Consider the following 17,224-nt stretch of genomic DNA (forward strand, 5'->3'; position numbering starts at 1 on the left):
AAACATAACACGGTCAATTTCCCATACTTCCTCACACCTCCAGCGTCGCGACCGCATGATTTCGATCCCGTCGACCTACTCCTCCTTCACCTCCTCCCCGGGCACAGTCGTTGGTATAGTCGTTGGCACAGTAGGCGGCTTCGTCCTTCTTGTCTGGGTCCTACTCCTCATTTTTGGCCGCAGCACTACTGTTGTCGATGACATGACTACAGTGACGGACGACAGCAGACTGCCCCGCCGCTCTGCATCACATCGACGACGACCGGAGGTGATAGAGGTCATGACCGAAAGTACATCTTCGCGGTCAGAGGACGTTGTGGAGGTGTTTGAGGAATTGTCAACGCCGCCACAATCGGAGAGGAAGTCTTATAGTAAACGCACTGGATCTTACCGAACAGTTGATCCGAGCGAATATGGAGGCGGGAGAGGTTCCAGCAGACGGGTACGACATTGATGAAGATTTTCCATTTGCATATTTTGGGGGATTATAGCATTTTTAGTAGTTCTGCGTTACACGGCAGCTACTGTTTTTTAAGCGGAGTCGATTATTCGCATATTCCCTTTCAACAAAATCCGATGTCCAGGGAAATGCATCGGCAAAGCCTGAACGCAACCAACCACAGTGTGACGAGAATGCACTCCAAATTCGTGCTATATTCAATATCTCGCGCTTTCCTCCAGATCGACTATGCGGGAGAATGGTTAGGCTCTCGAGACACACCTCTAAACAACTTTCCACCTCCTTTGGTTAGGAAACCGGGATTTTCTCGGTGCTGCTGTTTTGAATTGTCTTCCTCTTTTCGTCAATTTCATTCTTCATTTATTCATTCATACCCAAGTTAAACTATGTTGGTTTCCCCTGATGTTGATCGTGGTACGCTATTCTCTCTTTGTTCGGTTTATCATGATATCCAAGCGCGCTTTCTCGAGCAGTAGCTCGTCGTTCTATGCATGTTCGGGTGGTTCTTTTGTTTTTGGTTCGGAAAATTAGACTGTCCATGGTGATTTTATGTATATTTCTTTCAAATTTTTCGACAGCACTAGTATATATAGTGTCGTATGGCGTGCGCTGGTAGGTCTCGCATGGGATAGAAATTGGATATGCCTTCATGTTCTCTATCTGGGGCAGGGTCAATGCAAATGTGAACTCTCTCTTACGGCCGAGGATTTTGTAGTGGTGTTAGTTAACCACGCTATCTCAATTATAACTAGTAGGTTGCGATGAAAAATATCTGTCATCTACTTTGCCAACAAAGATCTGCCCGTGGATCGCATTCGCCAAAGTTTCTGGGCCACCAATGATGACGCGGCTGAACATGGGCGGCGTGGCTGTGAGGATGTGGCTTGGCGTTCAACCTTATGGCCCTCGACTTAGTCATGCCCTTATGCCTCAGATATCTTCAATCCGTCCAAATTTTTCGACTCGACCATACTCCGTTTTCAATCTCGCGTCGTCTATCTTCCTTCTCCGTCATCCCATCTGCGGGATCATAACATCCTTTACATCGAACTTTCCTTGGTTTGCTTTCAACCGATTAAACCCCCCAAGTCCGGCACCTCCGCCAGATCGAGAATCCAGATCTACTCTGCTCCGTAGCCGATATCGAATCACGAACTCAAGTTATCCAGGCCACCGCTCTCGCTAAATATATACGCAGAAAAGGGGGAAACAACGCTACAAGGCATCAGTCGGCAAATACTAAAAAATAAACATGAGTGATGTTCGTAAACTGCATTCCGAAAGCCAACCGCTCCCCCCACCCACCACAATACTTACCATGCTTACACTGAAATGAATCCAGAAAAACGCTCCTCCCTCCTACCCACCGCCTGCCCACCAAGATGCAGGGCCTTATGCACCCCCGCAAGGCCAGTATGGCCAGCCCTCCGCAGCTGCAGACTACTACAATCAACCCCAACAATACGGTCCACCACCAGGTCAATATTATCCACCACAACAAGGTTACCCGCAACAGGGTTACCCGCAACAACCCATGTATTATGCACCCCAGCCTCAAGGCCACTATGTTGACAACAGAGACAGCAGTCGGGGCACGGGAGGCGGCATCTGTGCCGGTATATTAGCTGGCCTGGCCTGCTGCTGCTGCTTGGATATTCTCTTTTAAATATTTCCTAAGAAGAATCCCAGACGGTATACAAATCGATACGTGTATATTTGGAGGTTTTTGTCTTGCTGGGTTTTAATTATATCCGTCACAAGATAGAACTCTTGAGAGCGGTGCGGGATCCATTCGGATGCAGCTCGTATAGCTCCCTCTCGTACCATCATTGGAGACTTTCCTGTTACGCTTATTCCCTTTGTGTCTTGTTTGATTTGTTTCTAGGCGCAGAAATGGTTCATATGCATTGGTTGTCCTGTTTATATTCTATTTTCTATTTCCCCCCTCTTCTTTTTGTTCTTATCTCTACGTCTCTCTTCGCTTTTTATCTGTCCATTGCGTCCCCACCCTGTATCTTTTATCAATACAATTTTATTACTTTGCTTCGAGCAATTTTTTCTTTTGGTTGAATTTCTTTTCGTATGATAATACCTCGTTTCATGAATTGTTAACTGTATATTTTTGACATAGTTTAATTGCTTTGTGAATATATATCTAAGTTCTATAGCTCGAAACCACCTCCATTTTGTGTTTATGAGGCATAGCTGAGACAAGGAAACCATGCATGCCTCAGAAACGCCACATGATGTGACACTCCCCTACCCCAACCTTGGAAGTGTCGCCCCTGTTGCCCACAATTCCAGGACAGGCAAATAGATACAGTCCAAGCATTATGTCAACAAGTAGAACTTGTCCATCTCTCCCAGTCGAACGTCACCGACACATCCTCTTCGCCATTATGCAAACCAAATTTACGTCTCAAGTTTAATCAATCAATGCATATATCCCTGTCGAATTATGAAAGGAAAATATAAAACTAAACTAACGGAAAGGAACGAGAAACGCAAAGCCAAAATAAATCAAAAAATGAACAAACTGATTAAAATAATCCACCATCATAGCATTTCCATCTGCTTCCTCATCTGCTTCCCAACCAGCCGCACGCCTGGCAACGTCTCTATCGCCGTGATATTGCCAGGGTCATTCTCAAATCCCTTATAAACCACTTTGCTAACCTCCCCAGTCTCCAAATACACGGTGCCGCCGGTATATTCACCTTTCTGAATTAGCTTCATCATTGATGCTGCAATGAGCTCGGGTCTCAGCATCTGCGCCCTGTCAGGCTGGTAGCATGATAGCAATTCACCCTCATCGTTCCAGATAGGGGTATCGACGATGCTTTGTTTTCCAAGTCCAAGTTAGCAATCAGAAAAAAGGACGAGCAAAAAAGTGAAAAAAAGATAGCAAAGAAATATAAATATTTAAATATATACATACCCTGGACAGATCCCCACAACCTTGATCCCAAACTGCTGCTCTGCAACGCTCATGGATCTCACAAACCCCACAATGGCATGCTTCGCCGCAGCATACAACGGCTTACCATACACTCCATCCAATCCGGCAATGGAGGATATGAGCAGCACAACACCCTTTTTCTTATGTCCCAGCAGCGCGCGCATCGCCATGCGCGTGAATTTTATTGGATGCGTTACGTTGATGTCCAGCGTTGCGTAGCGGTCTTCTTCCTGCTCGCGGTCGAGCCAAAAATTGGAGCGTGGCTAATATATATATACTATGTAAGTTATGTTATAGTTGCTTGTTTGTTGGTCCGTTTGATAGATATAAACAATCCCCTATTCACAACCCCTTTCCCTCCACCCGTTTCTTTTTCTTTTTCTTTTTTGGGCCAGCAACTTTGATCCCTTGGGGTCCCAAGAGAAATATGGAATGGGAAAATGGGCCGGGAGAATCACTGGGTAGGGAGGATACTATACCGGTTCAAAGATTCCCGCACATGGCACATATACATCTGGTACATCTCCAAAGACTTCCTTCGCTTTGTCGATCAGATTTTGTAGTTGATCCCATTTCGCTACGTCGCATGGTATAAATGCTACCGATACGGAATGGCACACCGCATCACCACCACCACCACCACCACCACTACCATTCCTTTTGTCGCTGTCCTTGTTTTGTTGGGCAATGAGCTTTTCAGCGTCTGTGGTAAGGCTTAGATCGCCGATGAGAACTCTGGCGTCCAGAGATAGTGCATATTTGACGAAGGCGAGGCCGATTCCTTGATTGTGTATATTGTTTTGCTGATGGTTAATGCTCCTTGGATAGCTAACTTATTTATTCGGTGGTTCAAAAGTAAATATAAAATACCTGATCCACCGCCTGTAATTGCCACGATTTTGTCCTTTAGAGGAAATTCCCCCAACATCGCTCGTCTTTGGCCGGTTGTTTGATTAGTATGTTTTCGAATATTATGAATGATGATTCCTTTGCTGCTCGAAGATAGGAGTGTGTTAAGGTTGTTTAACAGAAGCAGTTTCTAAACCCGTCGATCCCAGGAAGCGGAACATTGGACGGTTTAATACCCTATGGTTCTGCTTGAAGCGGTATTTCATATGACAGCACATTGCTCATTGGTTGCACACTTGCGGGGTGGTTGAGAGCAGATAGACGGAGGCGTGGATAATTACTCCTTTAACACTAGAGATCTACATCGAAATCCCAATAAATCGGAGACTAGCAGCACTAGCTTCGGGTTTGTGTAAGGAGTTATTTTCCAGGGACCCCCTAGAGTCTCAGGTATGAAGTTTGAAACCCCCCCCTGTGATGCCAATATATCACTAGTTAGTTAACCCAAACTCAGTTATGTCAGAATGCTGCTTTTACTCTCCAATTGCCCTTTTTTCGTATCCAGAACAACGGATTTTAAAATGCTGACTGAAAAAATCCTTGATGTGATGGAGGTGGAAGGTTTGTTGATTGCAACTATCTAGCGGGCGCAGCTCTGCTTAAATAGGTGTGGTCACGTGGCATCTCAGCGAGCAATAGGGATGCCAACAAGTAGTAGTTATTAACAAGATGTTCTGCTCTCATGATCTATATTAAAAAGTATACTATCCATTTTCTGCTATAAAGTATCAACTCCGTTTTCCCCTCATTGTATTAACTCGTGAAAGTACTAGTAAATACCAGTTGTCTCCTCAATCCCCTCACAGTCTCTCAATAAACTCACTAAAATATGCTTTGAGGTTATTCTCTCTTTCTTCAAAGTTTCCAAACCTCTGGATCCAACTTATATATTTTTTCCCTCTAGACTTTGCTAATTAATGCATGTTCTGTAATATTTATGTCAGAAGAATTGGGGAGCCATTTCATATCATAAATTCCACGATTGTCAAGGTCAAGAATTGAGTAAATATATAAGCTGAATGAATAGGAGCATTATCCTCGATGAACTCCATATCTGTCTTCCATATAGTAAGTAAATTATCCTTCAATATTGAAAATAGGACGGTGCAGAGTTGCCCGGCTGCTGAGAAGTCACATCTCTGTAAAGAGGATTTATTTCTGCATGGCCAGCTCTCCAAATTGCTCCCCAAATTATAACCAAGATCCTCCTGCTCTTGATACATGGCTGTATACACTCCTTCTGCCATTTATCCTCTATAGAGTTCTGTTCAGAAAACTTAGTGAATTGCCTTCCCTTTGCCTAACTTTCACTGAACAGCGTCAATCCTAATGGGCCAATGTCCATTCGTATTTTTGCTTTACTATTCCATTGGCACTTGAAATCACTTCGTGACTCACCAGTGTCCATAGTCAGAGTTATTGATAATTTGCAATATGGTTTGAGAGGCTACTACTAATAATAATACATTGCAACGTTTCCGTTGAATAACCGAGAAATTAACGGAATTAGCACCGAAGTAGCCGCCTCGTGAGAAACAGAGGTTGTCTATATCTGTTGGGAAGGGGATTCACCAGCAGTAGTTCATGTTGGTTATAGGGGCCACGCTACGGAACGAACACGGGAGAAATGGCCTGGAGGGTAAAGGCTGTAACTGGGTATATTCTGTTTATTAAAATAATCCGAGAGAAAGGAGCAACGAGACCAATATTAAAACAACTTGGAAATAATAATGGATAAAAATTTTATATATACGCTTATATTAGAAAAAAAAGATAATACAAGATGCTAAATAAAGAGAGGAGAAGGAAAGAAATGATAGATCAGTGGAAACAGAAGTAGGCTCCTTGATCACGTCAAGAAAGCTGAGGAAAATAAAATCTATCTACATATATAAAGTGTATATAGACAGAGCCTTCGGGGAAATATATCAACGTAGGTATCGAGATCGTCAGAAAGAAAATAATGACGAAACCAGGAAAGAGTCAACAATCCATCACTTCCATCTTACTATTTTTTCCCTTTGCATGAAATGAAGACCGTCAAAATAGTAGACCGAGCTAATTTTATTATTTTGGGGGTTGAAAAAAAAAATGGCTAGTGGCGGAACATATACATATCCAAGAATTGGAAGGAAAATTCCAAGGACGAACTGTGTCCATTAAGTTCGAATCGGGGACTGTTCCACGGTCTGGTCCAGGTATGATGTTTGCGTCGCTTAAGCCTCCAAGGACGTTTTCTGAAGCTCTTCAGCTGCATCGGCAACCGCGTCCTTTTCCTGCTTAAGCTCTGCAGTTGCGGACACCTTTCCATTGGCACCTTCGTTCTGGAGAGCAGGCTTGCGTGCAGTATCTGTCGTTCGCTTCTCTTTTACGCTTGTATCCTCCTCATCGAGGCGGTCGATTTCTTCCTGGGCTTTCTTGATGTTCTAGCGAAAAGAAAAGTTAAAAGTTAGTTTTTCGCCGCATGATGGGTGTATCACTGAAAATGTTCCAAAACCTTACCTCCGCAGTCTTTGAGGCCTGCTGGGCCTTCCAGTTAGTGATTTTCTCGGCTAGTTTTGTAATAAGGGCCGGAACATCTGCCTGGCTCATTGGGGGGTCTGCTTTGACGCTTGCCAAATCTTCGATAACACCAAAGGAAAGATTGAATTGAGCAGGAGATGGAGAGCTCGCCGCCAAATTCTTCTTGCCTTTCTTGCCCTTCTTTCCGCCAGTGCCTCCCATGAAATAATTTTCTTCTCGATCATCTTTCCTTATGATCTTGACACCCTTAAGATCAGATGCGTCGACAGTGCGTCCCACTTCGGCACGGTAGCCACTAAGTTGTCCCTTCTTGTCTTTTTCCAGGCCAAGAGCAGAGAAATCGTACGAGGGATCGAAGTGGCGGATGAGGCCCTGGGCAATTAGGATCTCATCCGTGTAGGCTGGTCGGGAAGCTTCTTCTAGCTTTTTATCAGCAATCTTCTTCCTTTTCTCCCGCTCATATGACTCTCGTTCAGCCTTTTGGCGTTCTCGACGAATGCGGTAAAGTTCGTCTTCGTACTCCTTATATGCTCTGCGGGCTTTGTAGTAGTTATCTTTGATTTCTCTGACTGCACTGTACGCCTTTTGCTGCTCGCCATAAATCTTGGTGCGCTCGTCCCGAAGAGCGTTCAAGTTCTTAAAAGCAGAGTCTTGCTCAGCCTTCATGGCATCTAGTTCTTGTTGGATCGCGGAGTATCTATCACTCAAAGCCTTGGCCTCCGGGTTGTCCAGGGACTTCTTTAATTCATGAAGCTGTGACTTCAAGTTATCGATGAATTTTTGAGACTCTTCAAATCCAGAGAAGCCTTTTCGCTGCTTCCTGAGGTTCGAAATCTCAGCAAGGTTTTTCTTTTCGTCAACCAACTTCATGACGCCTGAATCGACCTGCTTTTCAAGCCTTTGGATTTCCTTGTCGATTTCATCAACATTTTTAAAGGAGATACGGGAACGCGACGCCTTTTGTTCAGCAACACGGGATTTGATACTAGCCTCAAGTGCGTTGATTTTTTCCTGAAGACTGTTTCGAGAAGCTTTGAAACCCTGCTGTTGCTGACGAATTGAAGAAAGTTCAGCTCGTAATTCTTGAGCCCTCTTAGCGGTTGGGGAATCTTGGTTGTTTGGTTTGGCCGAGTTGATTTTGGCCTTCACCTCTTCCTTTATTGAATCGTTCATCGTCAGTATCAATCTGGAGAATGTGCAGCTGTGTACTAAATAGGAGGTTAGACGAGGTCCAAACCAATACATACCATTCTTTTCTGGATAGCGGCCAATTCATTCTCCGCACGAGCCAGATCAGCCTTGTAGGCCTCTTCGCTGGGGTTCTCAGGCCTTGTCTTGTGCCCATCCGACTTAGCTGAGGATTTGGTGTCGGCGGCCATTGTGGACAAATGTGATGGACACAACCGAGGTAGATCGCGCCCCAATGGATTCCGTAGAACAAAGTACGGTTTTCCGATAGCTAGGTGGATTGGAGTATAAAAGAAGAGAGGGCAAGCCTGGAAACGAACAATGAAATGAGAGCGCAACAGGCGATATTAATGACAGGGTGGCCGATTGGAGAACTTGTGGAAGAAAAATATCGACGCCGGCGAATCTCAGTGCAGGGTGGTCCGTGCGTTTAGCCAAACAACTCCAATCTGTTTTTCGAACTTACCAACCACGGGAAAAAAAAAATCAGAGAGAGCGACAATTTCCAACAACATCGCACTCGACTTAAAATTTCATTGCTTGCCTTCTCCCTGCGATTTGCAGCCGCACATTCTCTGTAATTTTCCATTTCCTCCCGGGCTAAGCAGCTTCCTGCGCAACTCATTCAACAAGTGTAGCTCGGATGGCGGATGAAGAATACTCGAGGGCGTCTGCCGACGCGGATCGTGAGATGACGAGGCTCTGGCGCACATGGAGAACGGTTTTTGAGATGCTGGCAGATCGGGTATAGCTTATTCTTATCTCGCGTGGCCATATATGCAGCTGCTGATCTATTTCGGGGCGTTGTGTTTCAGGGCTATGAGGTGACCGAAGAAGAGATAAAAATTCCTCTCGACGAGTTCAGGACGAGATATTCAGACGCTCTTGGATTTCCTGAGTATGTGAAACATATGTCCCCGCGCTATGTTAACTTTTGGCTATTCCTGCACATGGTACTGATCGCCTCGGTTGTGGTGGACAGTCGCAATAAGATGAAAATCAGCGCCCGCCCTTCACAGACAATGATGGACAAATACACTCCCCTCCCCACAGCTTCAAAACCAAACCCAGTCCCCGAATGCGGCACTATCTACGTCGAGTTCTGCGCCGATATGCAGAGCGTCGGAACAAAACAGATTCGTGCATTTAACCATTTCATCGACGAACAAAACTATCACACTGGTATCTTCGTTAGCCAAACGCCAATATCTCCGTCTGCCATGCGAGTACTCAATAGCATACCGGGCCGTTTCTGTGAACACTTTCAGGAACAGGAACTTCTAGTCAATATTACACATCACGAACTAGTACCGAAGCATGTTCTTCTTAGCGCGGAGGAGAAGAAACGGCTCCTGCAGCGATACCGGTTAAAAGAATCCCAGCTTCCGCGTATCCAGAGCGGAGACCCCGTGGCGAAATACCTAGGTTTGCGACGAGGACAAGTTGTGAAGATTATCAGAAGGAGTGAAACCGCTGGACGATATGCCAGTTATCGCTGGGTTACTTAAACGGCGAATCCATGTCTTGATGTGGGATTAATATATGAATTCGTATCATATTCACTATATTCATACAAAACAAGATTGCTTTCTCTGTGACAAAATTATTCAGCTATTCTTAAGGATGAACGGGACAGCTAAATATGCGGACCTTGCTACTTGCTCCCTACAGCTCAATGATAAAGAATCATTAGGAGGGGAGAGTAGATGGACCGTCCCACGAAACATCACCCTTTTACCCACTGTCAAATCACTGTATACCATCGATCCCTTGGCCGCAGTTGCAAGTTCCTCCTCACTTCGGTGATCTTCTTGCTTTATTCTCAATTTTATTTACGGTGAGCAGAATGGCGTACGGTTCAGGCAAGGAAGCCTTTTTTGATATATTTTCCTTGAGTTTTTGTTCTTAGTTATATTTCTAACGTTTGGGCGTGTAAGCTACACTATTTCTGTTTCTTTTGGCTCAGTTTTCGGATTGTCAGATTGCCTCGATTGACACTGGGTGTTTTACACAAAAACGAAGGCCTGCAAAGGGCTTCCTGATTCTGATTTCTGGCAGTGACAATGAATGGATGCAACGGATTACGCGGATCCAAGGCAGGTTGAAAAAAGAAGAAATAATTACGGAGAATAACAGGAAAATGGGACACAGATGGTTGTCATCCTTCGCAGTTGTGTTCTTTGTTCGCTACTACTTCACCTAGAAAAACACAATTAAAACCTGAAGCAATCAGTTTGAGCATATTTACAAGCAATCCATTGCATGTAGTCGATTAGATTTGAATACCCTTCATAGTTCCAAAGAATTACCAGTTCGCTGAGGCAGGATCAAAGCGATACGCGATGTGGCCGAACCTTACCTTAAACTACACTAACCGGATTCATCCTAAATATAGATCTCTCCTCAACCTTCAATGAGGAATTGAGCTGCGAACTTGCCCCTACGCCTTGCATCGGCATAAGAGGGAGCACAACCTTGGTATGTTTTCCTAATTTCTTCCAGAGCGCTGGCAGCGGCACAGAATGCCATGCAGGCTATACATAACCTTGACCTGACTAGTGGTTTTCAACGGGCACATTCGCAGTTTGGGATTCTACTTAAAGCCCAACTCTCTCTGCGCGGGGAGCGTTCTCTTTCGGCTCTAGAAGAAATGGGCTTTACCGTAAAAGGGAGGTTTTCCGCTTGGTTTCGTTGTGTGCTGAATATACACCATCACCTCACGCGCTGGAGTCGATATTTTTGGTCAAGTCCTCGCGATTTCGACTGCCCACCATCTCACAGTGATATCAAATATGGTCTCTTTGTCTGTTTGTTACGGCTGTCAAACAGGCCGTAGTTGGTTGGCAACAACAATCTCCTGCATTATGCTGCTACAACAAAGCGAACGACCCATTGAAAGCCTCGAGCCTCTCCAGCTTAAGCAACTCTTCCTTGAAGATCCGTAATGCTGCCTGCTATATAAACAGCTTCAGAGAGGGCAAATATCTATTGAAGCTGTCCACTTTGACAATAAGGCAAAGATGTGTGGCATCAAGGTTGAGAAGTTTAAATTGTCTGCTGACAGGTGAAAAATGCCTGCCTAAGTTAAATACATTGTCACTTGCTGCCAACAATGTCGATCGACGACCGAACTGTCCTTCACAGCTACATCAAATGGCAATATGCCGCTACATTGTGCATGGGAATTACGTGATGTCAAAGAGCTTTATAAGGGCCGCTATGTGGCACGCGTTCCATTTCAAACCCTTCTATCAACAGGATAAATATCGATAATATTATCTCTGGGCAATCCGCGCTCTCATCTTTGTTGGCATTTATAGCGGCTCCGGAATTGAAAAATACAATGCTCTCCTTTGCAAAGCCTTTCCTTCCGGAACTGTCGACTTGTCTGATTCATTGCTGCATATTACGACTCATGCATTATACTAATACCTATCTCAGCCGCTCTGGATGGGAAATAACCGACTGGCACCAAGTAACAAAGGAGCAAGCACTGTTGTATAACGATGAGTATCAACTTATTCGTCCTGCTATATAATCAACCTATCAGAGGTCATCACACTGTTACCCCACCGTCACATACCAAAATTCAGCGTTTACAAGCGGCAAATTGATAAAATATCGCAAAGCTCAATTACCTCAAGAACACCCCTTACTTGCTGATTTGAATGGTTTTGGGAACAGGCCAATTTCTGGCATGAGAAACAGTTCAATTCGACAAGCTACTCTGGTTTGCCCTGGGTAACTCTCATGAACATGAATCCTGGTTGTCAACTGCAATAATTTAGGAAATCGCATTACTGTGATCATGGAATTTATCATGCTAAAAAAAAACATGCCCTGGAAAAGTTTCGGCATTCTATGCAGCTGGGATGACGTGCATTATGTCAACAAATTCCGTATCCTCAGGACTTCTTTCCTTTCCAGTTTAACAGGGCTTTCTTTCGTCGCCTTAACGTTGGAACTTTCAAGTGGTACATAAATTTTACTTCAATACTTTCCCTAACCCGCTCGGTTTCGCCTTAAGTTTCCCCACCCTTCGTTTGGTTCTCCCTATGCTTTCCCAATATATGTTATTTCCTGTGAAACATAACTCACGGGCAATGTGAAACGGTGTCACCTTTTTTGACTGGGCATGTCCTTTGAATAATCTATGCGGCTTGTTCATTTCTCAAGCTGAAATATCTCAAATGCCCACACTACACTGGGCCAAGGGGTTTTGGGAGATATTTGAGGACAACTACTGAAAAATCATTTTTTGCGGGAAGGAAAACCCCGTAACGCGCACTAATCTTGGTGCCGCTTCGTGAAGCGGATCAGGGTGAGGCTTAAAATACCATTGGCGCTCTGATCTTCTGTCGACAAGATCTGGTGCTGACGGATGCTATACCGAGGATCGTTACTCGAATGTATTCGAGCAGTGCGCCTGACGAGCTGACCAGATGGGATGTGATACCCACTCTCCTGGTTAGCTGGTGGTGTACTGGATGTTCCCTCGCTATTATTTTTGTCCGAGTCATCGGCCGGTATCTTCGAACTCAGGTCCTTTTCCCAGAAGACTGGATTATGCTCGCGAGTGTCATTCCATTGCTTATTCGTATGGGACTAGTCCATTTGGTTCTGATTTACGGCACGAACAACGTAATTGCCACAAATCTTTCAGACATTCAGATTCGCCAGCGGGAGATTGGAAGCGGGCTGGTTTTGGGAGCAAGGATATTCTATTCACTCTTGTAAGATCTCAGCAATCTCTCATGAGCATTTCTTCGCCGCTACTCCTGCAAATTCAATTCCGCTTCAAAAAGTAGTTTCTCAGCTAATTTCCAAGTTCCCAGCATCTGGACTGCCAAATATACCATTACTGAATTCCTTACGCGACTCACCGCGCAGACTTGGCGACGTTCCTTTCAGTTGATGTTGAATTTTATCCGCCTTTTTCTTGTGGCTACATTTGCTGTAGTGGCAATCTCCACGTTAGCGGAATGCCAACCATTCCACAACTACTGGCAGGTCAATCCATTGCCCGAACCCAAATGCCGGCAGGGATATGCGCACCTGGTGGCCATGGGTGCCTGCGATGCCGCAACAGATATGCTGCTTGTCGCTTTCCCAATTCCTATCATCGTTGTTTCGACGATGTCTATCTTTCGGAAATTAGCTCTCACTCTCCTCTTCGCCTTACCCCTCATCCTTGTTGTAATTACCTGTTATCGTGTACCAGCAGTGATTCAACGTCAGGGAAACCAACAATACCGCTCCCTATTTGCCTCTCTCGAAATCGTAGTCGCCACGGCAATCTCTAATGCAATTGTTATTGGTTCATTTATGCGAGATCGGGGTGTGAAGAAGCAGAAGTACAAAATCGGTTCTGTCAGTGAAGCCAGTGACCAAAAATTCTCTCGCCGGGCTACAATTACAAATCACGAATGGGGCAGCGACGCTGATCTTGCAACTGATATTGGACTTCGCCTTGACCTAGAAGTAAAAATGCCAACTTACCAGGAAGTCTGGCCAGCTCCCATAGCTCATGTGAATAAAAGAAACCCCAAAGAGAACGACTTTACATAACCCAAAGTGGCTCCACATCATCAGCCAGAATACGATGAGGTATTAAGGCTGATCGAGGTTCGCAAGAGCTTTCTACTTGTGATCCAATTAGGCCCGCCCAAGGTGCTCCTGAATTTATAGCTTCAGATACCATAGGTGAATGTATCATCGGAACAAGTACGCAAAAGAGGGGTTAGTAGCAAGCAAGCCATCAGGAACAGCTACTCCCATTTGACTGCGTATGGGCTGCTTTCTTCTCAGCCCCTGAACCCCGACTCACAAGACCACATGATGGATATCGAAACCGTAATTTTCTTGAAGCAGTCACCAATTTACTGTCACCAATCCCAAGGGAATTCTGACTCTATGACTTCGCGCCGAACGGGCATCATTAACTCATGTCTGGAAGACCAACGTCAAGGACCCGGACCTAGTCGACCAGTACGTGGAGATGAAGACTGGGCCGGTGCAAATCAAGGATCTGGGAAACTTACTAAAATCCAGAGCACCAGAGATCGAACCTTTGAAAGCCCGCGAGCCTGATTGCCCATGATTTACTTAGCCTGGCTATGTTCACCGAGTTACGGTATACAACGATTTCAGACAAAAGAAAAAACTTAATGATTGATACCTTGCCAGTCTGTTCAGGTTTTCACGTCTTGATGTTTATTATTAATTGTGTGTACATGTTCGTTCCTACTAGCAGCGGGATTATATATGGTGTTTATTGATCTTGCAAAATTTATGGGTAATGAAATAGTGGTGAACAATAATGGCAAATATGAGTTGCTCACATTTCAACAGCACGAAACACTCCCCAAATTTGCAGCAAGGTTTTGAAAAATAATGCCATCACATTTTCGAGTGGGTGTAATGCCTCCCCGTTGCATCTCAGCAACACATGCAGAGATATCTTGTTTAGTTCATCAACACAGTGTTATTCTCCAGCTAAAAAGTTTCAGTGCTGCACAACTCCCTTGTCCCCAAGATACTGTCTTTCAATGTTCGAGCATCTCGTGGGCTTTGTTCAATATTATGAATGGATACCTTTTAGTTGGAGCCACCACTGTCTGTTAGAATGGTTCTTCCTGTGGCCGGATGCGGTAGCCACACATCAAAATACTCGAGCGATTCAGGCGCCAATCCAGTTCCTTGTTTGAATAAGATCATAGTTAACAACGCGTGACAGGGTGATATATTGGGGAATTTCCCCTCGATATTTTCTCTAAGTCTAGGCTTACAAGCTCATGCCACAGGGTGCCTCTGATCTCGGTACCTTTAATATGGTCACTACCACAGGCGCAACACTTACGGCGGACCAATGCCGATGGCTTTGTCGAGGCTTTCTTTACATTCGCGTTAGCAGTGTTGCACCGCCTTGTCCTATAGGCTTGATCCCCAGGGTAAACTTTTGCAATACACTGTACTAATTCGGCATTTATCGGGCTGGCATCCGGCCTATCCAGCCCTGTACATGCTGGAGAGATGGCAATTCTTGCCTCGGCGATGGATGTGGACGTCGCAGATCTTACGACATGAGAAACAATAAAACATGGATGTGCACAGGCAGCATTACATACCGTGATCAGGGCCCTACCCATTACATCGGTAGACTGCTAAATCAGGAGAATTGATTTGCCGCACCTTTTTCCCGTCAATACCTGTGCATTTCTGGGGAGACAAGGACAACAAGATATATATATCTTCCTATTTCGAAATATTTGATAATATTTGAATTGCGAGGAAAATGCACGAGTATGTCGTTTCATTACACCTCGGAGTTACATGCATCAATTTCGACCTTCGGATTGGGAGAAGCCGATTTCGGCATATTTTAGGGTGTAAATCAAACTCCCGTAGCCTCGGGCTTTTGAGATTCCAGGTAAGTTCCCTCGCACCCGAATGGACAAGACGCTTTTACAGATAGCCATTGGATAGGCCACCCTTATTCTTTGGAATGAATTGGAACGACCAACTTTAAGATAGCGTATGGCGAAATGGTATTTCATTTTCTTAGAGATCTGATCAAACGACCGTGTGCACCGAAGACCTAATCTCTTGAATCAAAAGAGACAAGGAAGCTGGATATCGTTTCTCCAATCCAGGGATTTGTGATAGGAAAACGAAGATTATCCAAATCCGAGAAAAGAATCCAAGGAATATAATTATGTGTATGTGTCAAAGTGTGTTTGGTATAACGGGGACAATATATCGGACACTTGTAGAATCCACCATGAGCCAATATCAATTCTTAGTAAAAAACCTAGAATTACTTAGCCTCATAAAAAGAGACACAAACACAAAGCTGATGCTGTCCAGAGAGACTTACCTCAATGCGGGAATACATATTATGGCAACAAAGCACACAAGAATTCCAATTACTAAAGCTGTTTAACGGTTAGCATGGTTTTCGACCGAAGAGTATTGTTCCATCTTCGCCAAAGCTCACGCAAACGCAGGAATCTCACCGAAAAAATCGAGCTCAAGTCGCTTTCGTTGCCAACGAAATAGTCCACGACGCCGTAACAGCCAGAAAGCGGTTCGTCCGCCACAGTTCGAACCCTCCACAACTACGCAACCCCTTGCCCCAGGTTTGCATTCCTGATGCCGCCGTCGTATCTCCATGATTTCTCGAATTTCTGAATTGCAAAACGTCTGATCTGTGCGAAACTCACAACTCGTAAATGGGATTCGAAGGTTGAGCCGGCAACGCTCAAGAATCCAATTGACTTTAAGGACGAGACCAGTTTGAACAAGAGAATAGAAGTATGTGTTTGTATGTTTCAGTGCTAATGCGTCCGGGTATGATAAGAATGATGCGACATGTGCATGAAGTTCAGTCGGCAGATCCATGAACGGTGATCTTGATAATGTTGCCATCTCGTAGAAGTGGTGAAGTGATTATTATCCAGGAATACTATCGTGAGCGAATGATAATGGCGATAAATGGAAGGTCCTCAATATCCAAATGTTAGATCTAGAACACAATTGCGAATTCAGGAACCCGACGGCTTAAATATATCGTGCGCTGGCTGTGTATTTTGTTGCCTATGTTGAGGATTCGGCCACGTTAGGCAGCCCCAATCAGAAACTGCCCACATTTGCACTCAGAGAGGTGCGCAATTGTGGACAGTTTACAACCAAGTGGTTGCAGATGTCATCAGGCTCATCGCATTCACAGCATCGAAGGCCAGGCTGCCCTGAAAGAATACTCGAATCGATCAAGATTTCTCAGCATTTGCAGATGAAGCATGGAGCTTAATTTTAATGTATCATAGTATACTACTTATCTGCCCCTACTCATCCTGCACTTTTCCATCCCTAATGCGCGGTAATCTTGGTGAAGTAGGAGGACAATACTAGGAGGGTTATATAGTAAGGACAGTTTCGCATTAACTATATAACTATAGGGTACGGGCTCCAATAACAGCAGCGGATGTTATTGTGTATGAGCTTGTTGGTCAAGAGGTTAACTTGCCTGCCAGTGCATGGTTACTAGTAGTTACTCGTTATAAAAAAAATCTAGTTTGAAGCTCTGATAGAACTCAAATTTTGAGCTGAACACGGTTCAAAGTTTCTTGACAAAAACTTGAGCTCTGTTAAGATATTTTGAGCACCGTTCAATCGTAAAATGTATT

At 44.6% G+C, this 17,224-nt stretch overlaps 8 protein-coding genes across 8 annotated transcripts; 3 read left to right on the forward strand and 5 right to left on the reverse strand.

Moving 5' to 3' along the window:
• Positions 1–55: 55 nt before the first annotated feature.
• Positions 56–454, forward strand: HCBG_03854 (uncharacterized protein; the record flags this gene model as incomplete). Its single annotated transcript, XM_045430903.1, has 1 exon — positions 56–454. The coding sequence occupies one exon, from the start codon at positions 56–58 to the stop codon at positions 452–454; it is 399 nt and encodes a 132-aa protein (XP_045289046.1).
• A 1,258-nt stretch (positions 455–1,712) lies between these two features.
• On the forward strand, positions 1,713–2,396 carry HCBG_03855 (uncharacterized protein; the record flags this gene model as incomplete). Its single annotated transcript, XM_045430904.1, has 2 exons — positions 1,713–1,721; positions 1,803–2,396. The coding sequence occupies 2 exons, from the start codon at positions 1,713–1,715 to the stop codon at positions 2,124–2,126; spliced, it is 333 nt and encodes a 110-aa protein (XP_045289047.1).
• Positions 2,397–3,016: 620 nt separating this feature from the next.
• Positions 3,017–4,347, reverse strand: HCBG_03856 (NAD-dependent 15-hydroxyprostaglandin dehydrogenase; the record flags this gene model as incomplete). The annotated part of the gene is made up of 4 exons (XM_045430905.1): positions 3,017–3,299; positions 3,399–3,682; positions 3,932–4,200; positions 4,290–4,347. 4 exons carry the CDS (start codon positions 4,345–4,347, stop codon positions 3,017–3,019), a joined length of 894 nt encoding a protein of 297 aa, XP_045289048.1.
• Positions 4,348–6,054: 1,707 nt separating this feature from the next.
• HCBG_03857 (uncharacterized protein) lies at positions 6,055–8,396 on the reverse strand (the record flags this gene model as incomplete). The annotated part of the gene is made up of 3 exons (XM_045430906.1): positions 6,055–6,754; positions 6,831–8,006; positions 8,099–8,396. 3 exons carry the CDS (start codon positions 8,228–8,230, stop codon positions 6,545–6,547), a joined length of 1,518 nt encoding a protein of 505 aa, XP_045289049.1.
• A 164-nt stretch (positions 8,397–8,560) lies between these two features.
• Positions 8,561–9,563, forward strand: HCBG_03858 (RNA polymerase subunit; the record flags this gene model as incomplete). Its single annotated transcript, XM_045430907.1, has 3 exons — positions 8,561–8,784; positions 8,855–8,937; positions 9,022–9,563. The coding sequence occupies 3 exons, from the start codon at positions 8,683–8,685 to the stop codon at positions 9,545–9,547; spliced, it is 711 nt and encodes a 236-aa protein (XP_045289050.1).
• A 2,763-nt stretch (positions 9,564–12,326) lies between these two features.
• HCBG_03859 (uncharacterized protein) lies at positions 12,327–13,568 on the reverse strand (the record flags this gene model as incomplete). The annotated part of the gene is made up of 5 exons (XM_045430908.1): positions 12,327–12,598; positions 12,896–12,984; positions 13,095–13,179; positions 13,222–13,243; positions 13,539–13,568. 5 exons carry the CDS (start codon positions 13,566–13,568, stop codon positions 12,327–12,329), a joined length of 498 nt encoding a protein of 165 aa, XP_045289051.1.
• Positions 13,569–14,504: 936 nt separating this feature from the next.
• Positions 14,505–15,417, reverse strand: HCBG_03860 (uncharacterized protein; the record flags this gene model as incomplete). The annotated part of the gene is made up of 3 exons (XM_045430909.1): positions 14,505–14,534; positions 14,828–15,179; positions 15,359–15,417. 3 exons carry the CDS (start codon positions 15,415–15,417, stop codon positions 14,505–14,507), a joined length of 441 nt encoding a protein of 146 aa, XP_045289052.1.
• A 413-nt stretch (positions 15,418–15,830) lies between these two features.
• On the reverse strand, positions 15,831–16,466 carry HCBG_03861 (F-box domain-containing protein; the record flags this gene model as incomplete). Its single annotated transcript, XM_045430910.1, has 2 exons — positions 15,831–15,849; positions 16,036–16,466. 2 exons carry the CDS (start codon positions 16,464–16,466, stop codon positions 15,831–15,833), a joined length of 450 nt encoding a protein of 149 aa, XP_045289053.1.
• Positions 16,467–17,224: the final 758 nt, after the last annotated feature.

Source organism: Histoplasma capsulatum (genome assembly GCF_000150115.1).
Source record: "Histoplasma capsulatum G186AR genomic scaffold supercont2.4, whole genome shotgun sequence".
NCBI classification, from domain to species: domain Eukaryota; kingdom Fungi; phylum Ascomycota; class Eurotiomycetes; order Onygenales; family Ajellomycetaceae; genus Histoplasma; species Histoplasma capsulatum.